This window comes from Thermobia domestica, chromosome 4, assembly GCF_964235325.1.
Source record: "Thermobia domestica chromosome 4, izTheDome1.hap1.1, whole genome shotgun sequence".
Lineage (NCBI taxonomy): Eukaryota > Metazoa > Arthropoda > Insecta > Zygentoma > Lepismatidae > Thermobia > Thermobia domestica.
The window spans coordinates 243367825-243382502 of record NC_137457.1 but is presented as its reverse complement, the minus strand read 5'-3'; the positions used below and the strand labels follow the sequence as shown (position 1 = coordinate 243382502).

General features: G+C 37.7%; 1 protein-coding gene across 1 annotated transcript in view; it reads right to left on the bottom strand.

Annotated features, from left to right (window-relative positions):
* Cand1 (Cullin-associated and neddylation-dissociated 1) overlaps positions 1-14678 on the bottom strand; it is a 126335-nt gene that overhangs the window by 40777 nt on the left and 70880 nt on the right. Inside the window, exons 12-15 of the mRNA XM_081755659.1 lie at positions 11094-11248; positions 8356-8484; positions 4947-5078; positions 757-925 (exon numbers count right to left, since the gene is read on the bottom strand). Of these exons, the coding sequence (XP_081611785.1) occupies positions 757-925; positions 4947-5078; positions 8356-8484; positions 11094-11248 (585 nt within the window). The remainder of the gene's footprint in view (positions 1-756; positions 926-4946; positions 5079-8355; positions 8485-11093; positions 11249-14678) is intronic.

Sequence of the window (14678 nt, the reverse complement as noted above, 5' to 3'; positions counted from 1 at the left end):
CGAAACCTTTATCTCTTAAAATCACTTGCTGATATATTTTAAGCTTTTGCTATATTTGCTGCTCCTGTCTATCTCTGGCTTGATTTTACTTAGCTCATATTTATTATTATTAATACTAGCTGAACCAGTGCTATCTACTCAGCGCATCATTTTGATATGACCATGAATATTCTCTCCATTTCCTCGCTATAGCTTCGCCTGGCAAGAATGTTAATCTTATTGCCTCAAAATGATCCATAAATGTTGATTAGAACAATAACGGTACTTTGTATAAAATTTTGAATAAGAGCTGACAGGTCTACACAAAGTTTAAAATAGATTAGTGAAAACAATATGTTTCTAGAGCTTGTGGTTTCTGAGATCTCATTGTAAAAATGAATTGGTCACAAATATTTAAACTTTTCTTGACCACCAACATATAACTCTGGCATTTTAATATATAGATTATTATTATTGCAATAATCCATTTCGTATTTTCCACTACTCATGGCTTAAGCGTCGAAATTAAGAAAAGTACGATACAGGCTTCCTTACTTTCTCCGAAATTACGTAATGTTCGAAGATGTGTACTTTTTTTTTCTTATTTTAATTAACTATTTTGTAATCAATGTGCAGTATAAATTCACAGGGATAAAATATCTTTCATCGCCTCCACAAGTTTATGCTTTCTATTATCTTCCCACTTTCCCTTGGAATTCCTAAGGTTTCCTTCCCCCCCCCCCCCCCCCCCCCCGGGTTCATGGCGTTAGTACCTACCTTGTAATAAGGGAGACTTCACTAGAATTAGAATTTCCGGTAATATAGCGTCCGAGACTCGAGTCAATGCCGGTGAGTGAACCTGGGCAATTGATGTTAATAACGTCAAGGTAAGTTGTGCTATGTGTAAGTCTGACTCACTCAAAAGAGGTGGAAGCTCCATTATAACCTGAAAAAGAAAATAATATTTAAGCTTTACATTACTTCTAATAGCTCTATGAACTATGAAACGTAAAGATTCACCAATGTAGGAATGTAAGACAACTACTCGCTCCTATCCTGTGCCAAGCTGGCCCGATCAAGATTATTATTCCTTAACCCATGAGAATCATTTATCTCTTTATGTTACACGAACCTAAGCACAAATTTGCAGAAGGAAATCGCAAATTCACACACTTATTATACTACAAAAACTTATAAAAAGATGAAAATAAATAAAAATTTCTAGGTTTACGTTAAACGTTTATTCCCTGTACACTAAAGGGGACAGATGATTAACGGAAATGAATGATTGTGAAGTAATTGGTAGAATGAGAATATCGGGGAAACGGGAAAACCATGAGAAAACCCACGGAACAGTTTCAGTGATTTGTGAGTCCACAGGTCTTGAGTTCGGGGTACTGTAAGTTCACGTGAGTTTCCTTCGTAACTCGACTTCACTGAGTTACGTAGAATCACTGGTGATATATAGTAAAATATTTTCAAGCACTAATAATATAGCAAACGAGATTAAAAATAAAATATTTATTTTAATATCCCAGGACTATGCCTTGTAAGCTAAAGGAGACATATAATTAATAACAATGAATAATTACAAAAGAATAAATGGAATTAATGGAGGAGGAAACGGAAAATCAAAAAAATCCCACGGACACAATGTTGTCCAACACGAACTCACATGGCAGACTAATTTAGTGAAGTTTCATATTCAAATCAGTAATTTGCATTTTATGTGTTCTTGTTTTACGTCCTGATATATTTTTACCTTTCTATTTTGAACCTTTCTGCCTCTGTTCTGATAATGAGCACGGGTAAATACTTGAAATACATAAATTGATTGCGATTTCTTGTCTTCATCAAGTAACAAAGGTGAGGTTTTTTAAATTATTATTATTATAATCTATAACTGTCTTTTCTGTTTAAGTTTACAAATGGAAAAACAAATCACTTCGCTAACCAACGGTTAGTACTTTTACAAGGAACAAACCGTAAATAAATTTGTTCTATCATAATATAAATATTTTATAATTACTATAATGTTTTCTTCACTCCAGCTACAGATGCCACTAGTAGTGGAATATTTAGGGAATCGTAAAGAAATTGGTAATTTTTTAACCTATCAACAAAAATAGGTAACACACGCAAATTCTTGGGTATTTCGGTAAAAACTAAAAAAGCATTATGGTTTCCACACCAGAAAAAAAAAAAAATGCAAAAGTACCACAAGTAGTTTTGAAAATAATGTAGCACAAGGTTTCACATTGCTAAAATACAATACCATGGCCCCGTCCAACACGATCATGTACTATTGGTTTTCCGAATTCCAGCGTGGTTGCACTTTCCTCAGTGATGAAATTACTAAAGGTCGTCCATCCAGTCTTCTGTTACCAATAATGTTGATGCTGTCCGCGAAATGATAGAGAGATCGGGATATGCTATACTGTGGGATTCAGGAATCCTTGCACATTGACATAAAAGCAATACATACGATTCTGCATGGTCATCTGAACCTATGAAAACTTTCAAACCGTTCGATCCTATACAACTTGACCGAAGTTAAAAAAAAGAGAGAGAAAAAAAAGAAGAAAAAAAAAAAAACATCAATCGAGGTAAGTAAAATTTGGTGTACTACATCGTTACAGGGGATGAAACTTGGTCCTATTCACACGAACGCAAAATTAAATAGCAATATACTGTTTTGGTGTTTCAATGTGAGCCGAAACCAACAATAGTTTTCATTCGAGGAGTGCTGTCAAGCAAGCGGACATATGACAACCACAGCTTTAGAAGATCAAAGGGCTGTAAATGTTGAGTGGTAGTCAACAATTTGTTTGCCAGAGGTGATCAACGAACTGCACAAAACAAACCCGAATTGTCACAACTTTCTTCGCTATTACATCAGTTCCGATTTAGCATACAAAATTGCTGAGTTTTCTCAGTAAAAATATCGAATTAATGTCTCATTGTCCATATTCGCTTGATTTAACACCCAATGACTACTTTTTGTTTCCACACATTGAGAATAAGTTTCAAGGTGAGCGATTTATGTCGCCTGAAGCAGCTGTTGATGCATTCCGAAGACCGCTTTCTGAAGTACTTCTTTAAACTGTTGTTAAAAATAAACGAATAGGCTTTAAAAAAGATAATTTAAACATAGAAAGAGCTCTTGTTCCGAATTTTATATCAAAACACTATCGCCACTGTGGACTGTAGCTCGCACAAACTTTTCCAGCAATCCTTATATTTGAATGTGTGTATGAATGTGTAACTCTGGAACTCCTGGAGCAATTTCAACCAAACTTAGTAGACATAAGTTACAATCTGGGAAAAAATACTGTTGGAGTAAGACGCCCGAAGAATGACATGTAAAAATAATCCAAAATGACTAATATTAGTGGGCAATACATAGTTTTCGGAGTAGCTGAAATGAATAGTGACGCCCCCCATGCCGGTTAAGTCCAAATTCAACCCCATCGGCAGAGCGGGAAGGGGGGATGAATAAAAAAATGACAAAAATAACTTAAGATTAGGGTAGAATTCATAGTTCTTGGGGACGGGAAAACAGCTGACCCATCTAAAATGACTACTCAAATATAATTAGTATCCACCTGAAGCTTTTTCTTAACGATATCAATTCGATTAAAGGGCGTATTTTAGGGGAATAGTATGTTTCAAAATTTATGTCAAAACTAGGGTATTTCTTGTTTTTTTATCATTACACTTCCACTGAAATACGTATCCTAAGAGGAAAGGAGATACAGTATTTTTCTTATTCTCTCTGTGCAGAGAACATGTCCGTTCTGACCAGTTACAATCAGATTTTAGAACCAGTGTCTGGGATCCTGTTATATTTAGATGCAACTCTCTCGTTTTTAGTGTCTAATGAAGCCAATATGTTCAGTTAGTTGGCGAAAAAAAAAAAAAAAAAAAAAAGTTCCTCTGTTCAGTGATTTCTATCTCTAGTTTAAGAGAACAGCTATTTCAGCTACTAATTATATAAATTGTAATTGTGTAAGAATGATCTTTCATAAAATAGTGACTATAGGTAGTCCTGAACATCGTTGCTGCTGCAGGAGGCGTTCATCTTTCTCAAACTGATTTTAACAAATAATTAAATGTTTTGTTAAGTATTTTTTTTTTTTAAACTGTAAAATTTCATGGCACATTTTATGAGACAGCGGTTGGGAACCACTGGGAATGATTAACAGGGGGATGGGGACGTCAGTAGCAAGGCTATATGTTCCCGTCACGATAGATATGGCTGCTCCAACATGGACTGCAACAAGAGAATGATAAATTTTTAAAAAAATGCTACTAGATAAAAATCGCTGCTAATTAAGAATCAAAAAGGATAAAAGAATAAATATACGTTAAAAGCAATAACAATATATAAAAAAGGAATAAACAGTAGAAGAAAAATAAAATGTTAGCAGCAAAAAAGAATTACATAAAAGAGCTCAGAGAACGTGAGCAGCATCTATAGATGAAATGAAAGCAAGTACCCGTCCCACAACACTTAGATCATCTCCCAAAACACGAGCAAGGATACAGGGCAGTCCATGACGTTCTCTGACATCTAAGTATTCAGGACATTCAAACATGCATGTGCCGAACACTCAGTGGGACAGTATAGTTTTCGCAATTCGGACTGTTCACACCTCGTACCAAAAGGAACCGCTGGGCAATATATTGTAATAGGTGGAATCTCTTCAAAGTGATCTATCAATTAAGGCAAAATACTTATAATAATGAGCTGAGAATAACCTCAACCTACCGATGTTCTCCATTATTCGATGTAACATCAACAACTGAATAATTAGATTCCATAACTTCTTTAGAAGTTTATAAGTAAAGCTTGCGTGTAAGATAACTGAAAAAACTCTTCTATTATTTTTTCTGTTCTTATAACAAACTATGATTTCACCAAGGAAATAGCATCGATTTACAATACAGATAGGAATAATACAAACCTTGTCTAGCAAATCGGTAGTAAGAGCACTGCTGTAATTCTGAACCAGAGTATCCAACAACGTAAGCGTACTCAGCTTTAAGGCTCTTTGGTTCTTACGTAGAAATGATCCCAAAATAGGCATGGCTTCACCCTGAAGAAGTACAAACAAAATTCTATTGATAATAAATTCATATGATGAATACCAATTTAGCAAAACCATAATAATAATAATAATAATAATAATAATAATAATAATAATAATAATAATAATAATAATAATAATAATAATAATAAAATTGAATATATGAAAATATTAAAAGGTATCGAATTCAAATACAAACAAATGATAAGTAAAGAACCAATATTTTTCATCTAGGTGTAACTGAAACAGATTTAGAATCTGATGTTAAAACCGTAAATTTTCAATGACTGACAATTTGAAATACCTTATAAATAATCACATGCTTTGTTACAATAATATGCACATATATTCAATATACATACATATATAATATACACATTTTTTTCCTACTTTTCTAATTTTACATCTTGGCAAAAGAAAAAAGCTTCTGAATTGCAAAGCTTCTTAAATGTTCGAAAGTCTTTTAGAAAATAACCCTAAACAGTAAGTCATGAAAGATTGTGGTATATTACAAAGATTAGTCATAAGTCTTGCAATATTTCCATAACCCAAACAGCCGGCGTGCGTAAACGCCGTGATCGACCATGGGTACAAGGTCAAACTGGTGCAAGAGTTAGTGTAGCCAGCGGACTATTTCACATGGAGGCTGCCACTCCGACGGAATCTTCAGTCAGTTTTCAGTGGCAGTGATGAGTGCTCAACAACGTCCGATACGTGAACTGTTACTGCATGAGTTTGTGTCACGCGATAGGGAAAGATGCAGAAAACCACAGCATACAATTCGTTGGCTCTAGAAATTTCGTGGAAGTTTCAAAAAGTCGAAGATCATCCAATTACGGGTGGCTCCAGGGTAACAGATTCAGGTCATACAACACGCCACTGAAGAAAATCTATCCACCAGCACATGACGACTGTCAAACCAACTTATCATCTCCCAGTCTGAAGTAGTGTGTCACCTTCACGATCGGGAAACCCAACAGGAACAGTTGCATTGTGCCACATGAGTTGGCTCTAGCTCAGTTGGCGATTGTATTCTGCGGAGAACTTCGAAAATATTCGCAAGATCTGCGTTTCCTGTAATGGTTTGTCACATGAGAAAAGTGGGTGTTTTTCGAAATCCGAAAGTACAAATGCAGTGGTTGAGCAAGGCTTCCATCAGCCAGAATCAGTTGTCAAACAGAGTAGTTTCAAGTATAAAGTAATGTTCTGTGTGTGTGGTAGAATTACGAGGGGGTAATTTATTTTGAGTTCGTTTCTAGTGGTCGTACTATCAATACCGACCTTTATTCCCAATAGTTGCAGCGGATGTATGCTGCACTACGCCAAAAATATCCTGCATTGATGAACCGAACGCGCACCCTACTCCAATAGGATGACCCAAAACCACATTGTTTCGTTTCATGGCGCACTTCCTGAAATCACTCTGCTTCATCAACCAGCAAGAGGCGGACAAAGGAGTGAGTGACTTCTTTGCCTCTAAGAACAAGATGTGGTAAACGTGGAATTGAGGAACTGGCAGCAAGGTGGCTGCAGACAGTCCAACACGAGAAGCTACACTTTGAATTAACCTGGTTTCATTGTACTCTAACAGATACGCGCATGTTGTGTACTAGAATATTGAAAGATGTATGACTCTGTTACAAAACCTAGTGCAGTTGTTATCTGTATTTTCTAACTAACTGAATTTTACTTATATTCACTATTCAATATATTGTACATATAGCAAGCTGCAGTGGCGTAAACAGAAAAATAATATATAGGGGACTAGACCAATCATTGTGCATATATTAATATATACGAAGCACTATGAGACATTACGTAGCATTATTTGACATTAACTACTATGACACATAATTATTAAAATTATTTTAACATTTAATTAAGTGTATATTTCACGTTGCAGATGATAAATTCTGACACACATGATTTAAAAAAAAATAAATAAATAAAAGAATGAAGAGTCCTGTATACAATTAATTTATTATTCAGGATTCATTTTGATGTTTCACTCCACCTTTCGGAGACGTAGTAAATGTGAACAAACGGCCACAATCATGAACCTTTTTTTTTAAACTTTCTGCACACTGGCGGAAGAACGTGCTTCGGCTCTTGGCGTCAACAGGTCTGTATGTAATGACACAAAATTTACCACACTGTGAGGTAAATCCACGCCTCATCAATTGTATCAACAAACTTCCACCGATCACCCGCAAGATGACTTTCATATGGCCTCTTGCATTTTTTTTTTTCCTTAGCCACATGACACAGTTTCAGCGCATGCACACTGCTCTTGCGAACGACCGTGAGCCGTAAATCCCCGTGAATGTCGCGGCTAATTGTTGCCTGCGATGTGTGGCATTTGCTGGCCACCGCACGCTGTGTGGTGGGATTTTCGGAGGTCGCCATATATTGAAATACACGCAATTGCGGCAAAGGCCTCTTCACGGGAGGCTGGTTTCTGGTTGCTCGCGTCGGTGTAGTGAGCCAGAAGCCCAGAACTCTGTGCACATATTTCCGTACAATACAATTCACAGTGGCACGACTACACAAAAATTACGCACTTGACACATTTCTATGATGCGCGACGTGAACTTAGCGTCGGAAAGGGACACAATGATTCCCTCCCAGAATCAGTTCAGTTTCGGCGGCATCGGACTACGCTCTACTGTGTGACTAACGAGGTACTGTTGGTTGTTTTGTGGAAATCTCCCGGCGATAGGTTGTGCATTTGCGGTATAGATACACATTGGCTTCAGCTCAATATTAATGAATCAATCCCTGTATTCACAGAGCATTGGTAAATATTTTTCCCATCTCCTAATTATTGAACGTATCGAAATGAAATTTAAAACACACATTGCCAATCTCTCTCAGAATTTTTCAAAGTACATGACGATCTATACTCTTACCCGGGGCTGCTCCAAAGCGCGCAAAACTTTGAAAGTATGGTTCATTCTGAAGAGAATGGTGTAAGAACAATGATCCTAGGATAAAAGTGATGATGCGGTAAGAGTTAAGTGATTTGATTTTCATATGAGTGACCTGCACATTGAAACAAACCTCAGAATAATTGGCTGACCCTAAAACTTTTACAGACGCAATTTGAACAAGTATGTGCTACACTTATTACTTAGAAATTATATTAAGAGCGCATCAATTACTTTCTTTAAACAAATTAAGTATGTTATCATTTTTTAAAAAAAAAATGTAATAGTAACCAACACTATTGTTACTTTAATTTATTCGGATTTTGCACTACATGCCTATTAACAATTACAATACTTACCAAAATTGGTCTGAGGTCAATTCGGAGAGGAGAGGCTGCTACTTTTGTTAAGGCTTTGACTGTCGTTAATCGGGTTATCTCGTTCCGTAATCTGTCTAAAAATATCGGCAAGCATTTGTCGAGTTCACCCTGAAACAGATAAAAAAAAAAAAAAATCATGAATCAGCATTGTTAAAATGTACTCATGTTGGTATCAGATTTAAAAATAAAAGGAACCATTAACATCAAACTGATTCGCATTAACATGGGTTATCGAGCACGCATGTTTTAATTTTTTTTTCTACATTTTTAGCTGCCCCAATCAGTGATGTGAAGAAAGAAGGAATGAAATAAAATCTTCAACGTAGCAGTTTCTGGCTTTCAACTGAAAGATACACACGATACCAAATTTGACAGCGTATAAATAAATAGTCCTTACCTTGCCCTTCTAGGTACAGACCTTTATCATCATTAGAGCCCTAACTCTAAATAAAAAGTGCTTGTCATACAAAGTTGTGCACCCGTATGTTTTATATTTGTTAAAAAAAGGTTGGTTTTTATTGAAAAAAAAAATTAAACCACCCAACCTTATTTGTACGGCGTGACATTTTATCAATTAATATTGATACTGAAAGTGGGAGTAGATTTCTACCAGTTCCAGCTTTAGTAGACAAGAATAGAGACGGAATACATTTTTGGGATGCTTAATTGATTGCAGGCATCCCGATTCTCAATATTTCCATTTTTCTTCTACAGTGATCACCATCCTGAAGGAAGGTTGAAACCTGCTTAAATCTTCAGACGATTAATGCGAAATATGACCCAAAAAAATCCCTCTTAGTCGCAAGTGTACGAGTGGTGTTCAAAATTCAAAGCAGGAAAAGAATCCGTTCTCAACGTGGCCCATACTTCACGTCGAACTACTGCAGTCAACGAAACCAACATTCGTCGAATGCAGCAACTCATTCTGAATAATCGACGCACCAATGTGAAAACAAACATTAGAATGGGAAGTGCAAAAACGATCATCCACGAATATCAGCACTTTCCGAAAATTACAGACAGATGGGTCCCCAAAATGCTAACGTTCTACCAGATGCAGTGTAGGGAAAACGTCTCGTCTCAGCATCTGCAGCGATTTCAGGGAGAAGGCCAGTTTCCTTGCAAAGGTAATCGCCTGCGATGAGTGCCGAGTACATCATTACACTCCGGAGTCAAAGCAATCCAGCATGGAGTGGAAGCATCCAAACTGGCCGCCGCCGAAAAAATTTCAAGGCACAAGCGTCCGCTGGCAAAGTGATATTGACGGTATTCTGGGATAAAGATGGGGTGATATGCACTGATTTCCTGACATACGGGGCCATAATTAATGTGGCGTACTACAGCAACCTCCTCCGGACCAAAGTCAAAGAAGCTTTAAGAAGAAAACGGCTACAGACTGTGAAGGATGGCATCATCATCCTGCATGACAACGCGCGTCCTCATACGCTCACAACTGCCACAGCTATCACCGAACTTGGTTGGGAGACCATTTCCCGCATAGCCCCGATCTGTCGCCTTGCGATTTCATCTTGTTGGTTCCCCTCAAGGAGACCTTGGAAGGACAAAAATTCCACATCGACGAAGAAATCAAAATGTGTGTGCTGAAATGGTTGAAAAATCGTCCCAAAGAATTCTATACCGCAGAGATACGGGCACTCCCACACCGATGGAACAAGTGTGCGTGTGTACATGGGGTGTACCTAGAAAAAAATGATTCGCATGCTGTATTCTCTATTTAACAGAAAAAAAGAAATACCGGTTATAACTTGAACGTCCTTCGTAATATCGTTTATTCGCTATGGTGATCAGTGATGAAACCGGATAGCCATATCAAAAACCCATTTATAACTATCTTTTACCGTGTTGGCTCTATTAACGTCAATATTGAAACCGGAAATTGAAGCAGATTTATAGTACTTCTGGGTTCGGTAGAGATAATCTATTATTGGGACGCTAAATCGGCTTCCGGAAACCTTTCTCGCTATCTACCATCTTTTTTGCTCTATGACGATTAACGTTGAAACCAGAAACAGCTGACTTCTACTATTTCTGTTTCTGAATAAAGAGTTACTGGAGAAGATGGAATCTATTTTTGGGACGTTGATTTTACTTAAAAAAACAGCTTCTCGCTATTTCATCTCGTTTGAGCTCTGCTACTCGTCATCAGGAAGACAAGACGAACGAATATAGAAGTTTCCATAGGAATTTCCATACTTATGAACAGCACAGACATATGGAACTCACTTCTTTAACTGTTGCTTCAAAGTTTTTACTGTCTTTGGAAAGGTACCTCACAACATTTAGAAAATCAACTTTGTCAATAGTATCCAAATGTAAATTTGGACATTTCTTTTTCTAAATTAATGACCACTAACAAAGTAAAATCAACGCACGATGCACCACTTATTTAAATAAAACCAACTTCTTGTTTCTATCTACTATATTTACTCCAATATTCTCTTGTATATCATATAGCTCCTATGGAATGGTCAGAGCTTTAGAAAACTTCGGATTTTTTTTTTCGAAATCTAGAAAGTGAAATCTCCGATTCCGGAGAACATAATTTACATACTTATTTTTATTATATATTGTTCTGTAGTTACAAACTTCGTTTACAACTTATAGTTCAAGGACGTAAAGTATTATATTGGTTGCAGATATAGATACATATACATATATTCGTATATATACATATATACGTATAAGACACGTCATACCTGCAGATGATCACCAAGGTTGCAAATTATTTGGCCCATACAAGAAATAGCCCTTTCCTTTACTTCTTGGTCTATATCCGCAGCCTTTAATCGCACTAATGTACAGCTGTATAGTTCAGCAGTGAAAGGCGTGAAGTCAAAGCTGCTAGCCATATCTAAAATAATCAAAATAACATTAAATTATTCACAAAACATGGATATGAATCAAGTTAGAGTTTGTATTGCAACTTTAGTTTGTGGTTCGTTCTTCAAACGTTCAGTGTACAAAAAATGTAGGGACACAGCTCGAAAGGTTCCTCAAAACAAATCGAATGAAATTGCTAATATACTCATACTTTCCAAACTAGATTCGAGAAATATAACAAGCAAAATATTTAAATATTGTAAATCTTACATACAATTCTTTTAAAACTTTTAATTCACGTTACTTCACATTATATATATACACACTGACTGAACAAAACTCATGGGATACCCACCTAATATCTGGACGGGCCCCCTCTGGCCCTGCGTAGCGCAGCGATACGGCATGGAACGGAATCTGCAAGTCCCTAGTACATGTCCGGAGGCAGCTGACACCACACAGTCTGCAAAGCAGCAGCCAATTGTGGCCTATTCGTGGGTTGAGGATCCAATGCCCGGAGCCTGACTTCAAGGACATCCCAGATATGCTCAATGGAGTTTATATCAGGGCTTCTGGGTGGCTAGTTCAGTCGTTGGACCTCACCTGTATGCTCCTCGAACCAGTCACGGACGATATTGGCGCGGTCCCAACAATGACCGCAATGTCGTCAGGGTGTTGAAACATCACAAACGGGTGGAAATGGTCTTCGAGCAGCTGACGATACCGCGGACCAGTCAATGTGTCTTCCAGAACAACCAGAGGGCCCATTCCATGCCGCGCCACACACGGTGCCTCCCATCGACATAGTACAGTTGATAACGTGACTCGTCGGACCATATGACGTTACGCCACTGTTGCAATCTCCATCTGTGATGAATGGTGGCAAATGTGCGCCAGAGTATCCGATGACGCTGGTTAACAGTGACATACGTGTAGAGCGATGGCTTCCATGCTGAGGACAAGAATGTTCCTACGGATTGTCCACTGAGTGACGTTTCTAGCAAGACCAGTGTTGAATCGGGCCGTGATTCGTTGTACAGTTGCTCTCCTGCCTCTGTTGACCAGTCGTCCCATGTGTCGCCGGTCTTGGTCATTGAGGGCCTCTAGACCTCTAGATGCACGGTATGGTATCTATTGTGGACTGTGACACCTTCATTCACCCATTCTCGGTACATCCTCGACAAGGTTGAACGTGGGAAGCTGAATTCCTACACCACCTCCGAAATCGAATGTCCTATGCGTCGGGCACTCACCACCATGCCACGTTCGAATGTCGTCAACTCACGCCGACGTTGCATTTTACTTGATCACTCTCAGAGCCAGTTCCCACAACGTCTTACACACAACTGAAGCCGTCGCGGAGCCCTGCAGGTGGCGTTAAGCACATGTGGTGTCCATCCGCGAGTCAGTGACCTGCTATCCCATGAGTTTTCTCAGTCAGTAAATATATAGTGGCGTATTTAGGATTTTGTTTCGGGGGAGCTATGTACAACAAGGAAGCTGGGAGGAGCAATTACCCGCCTGAGTTTGAGAATTAAATATATTTTAATCGATTACCTTTAATATACTAGGAAAGAAACACGAAATTCGTATGTTGGTGGAGGGTCTTACCCCGTTGGCAAATCTGAAATTACACTCCTGCAAACACACGCTGAATATTTGTAATCTCATTTCAACTTAACTAACTTCATTTTAGAAAAAAAAAGAAAAAAAAGAAAAAGAAAAAAATATATTCAATTTTACCTGTGTACGTTTTTACCTGAATGAAAATGTTGACAAGCTGACGTTGAAATATACTGACTGCAGTTTTAATGGAAAGAATTGCAGACTGAGAATCATGTGATATGATACACACAAAAATTTAGCAGTGAACCTTTTATTCTAGTTATAGAAGAAAAAGGAAGCATCCTCTTGGCCTACCTAATTTCCCGGGCTACTTATTCCCCTTCTTGATTTTCTTTAATTCAAACATTTACCATTCTTTATAACTAAACCATGTAAATCTTCCTTTGCAATAATAACTAAAGTCCCGTTATGTTGATATCCGTGCAAGCTAGTGTGGAAGACCAGTTTTGCTTATCTTAGTTTGTTGTTACTGATGACGACCGACCTGAATCACAACTAACAACGGCCGAAAGTATGATAGGAGGAACGAAAGAAAGTAACAACTAATAAAAAGAAACAGAAGAGTAGAATGGACGAAAGAAAGAACGGAGTTCTTACATGGAATATGTGACAAATACAGTATTATTTCTGAACAACGAGCATAAGAAAATGGAAAGCAAGGAAATTCTTATAAATGGTAAGAAGGATTAATTATTGTTGTACGTGGTATGCGAATTTATTTCGGGGAGGGGGGAAGCTTGAGCCCGACAGCTCTATAAACTCCGAGACTGAGAGAGATATGATAAGGACAAAATGTTGGAATGAAGACAGTGGGAAAATGAAAATAATAATAATAATAATAATAATAATAATAATAATAATAATAATAATAATAATAATAATAATAATAATACTTCCCCGAAAATTTAGAAAACTGCACACCTCCGGAAGGCGATTCTTGTTAGCTGGTGTGAATTAATTGTGCAGCTCCTACGAATCCTATGTTATCACCTTACCGACTGCACGCAGCCACCGAACGATAGTGATGTGACTCATTCGTCTGCAATGTACAGACATTTTTCCGAAAATCTGCTTCCACGGTGTTTCTGAAAAGCTCATCTGAATGATGTTGGTCGGAACCCACGGGTTCATTTTGAAATACTGAATCACATGAAATAAAGTTAATAAACCAACGACAAAGGATGCGTTCATTCGTCATTCCTAGCTTTTAGCCGACATGAACTGTTCATGCTCTTCTACGGCTTACTGTGTAGAATGTCCCAATTTGATTTAGTAAAGAAAAATCATTCACAATTGAGGCCTATTCCGGAAGAAGGACACATAGACCGTTTCCGTGAATGGAGAAAATGAGCCTTAAAGATTTTATCAGAGCATATGTTATTGTTATATGCTCTGATAAAATCTTTAAGGCTCATTTTTCTCCATTCACGGAAACGGTCTATGTGCCCTTCTTCCGGAATAGGCCTCAATTGTGTTTCTCATGGTGCATGTTCATACGACCCTATTCAAAAGCGGACTGCTTTCTGACTGACTAGGTAGTCCAACCTGTTTGCTGGATGTGTAAAGAGAGGCGTGAGCTAATTTCATCCCTGTATTGTGTTACCGAGGTGAATAATTTTCCATCAGAAGTCAAAGCAGAGATTTTATTCAAACTAATCAAATATTTTCACAGCTTAGTTCAATCTGCTTGCCAGTGACAGCACATCCATTAGTCGAAATAGCTACGAAGATCGAAGAATCGAAGAGTGCGCTCCAGTGAAACATCTGCCTATGCGATATGCTTGGCTGTTGTGTCGGTACGCTCATTTTTTGAAATCCTGACACGCAGTAGACAA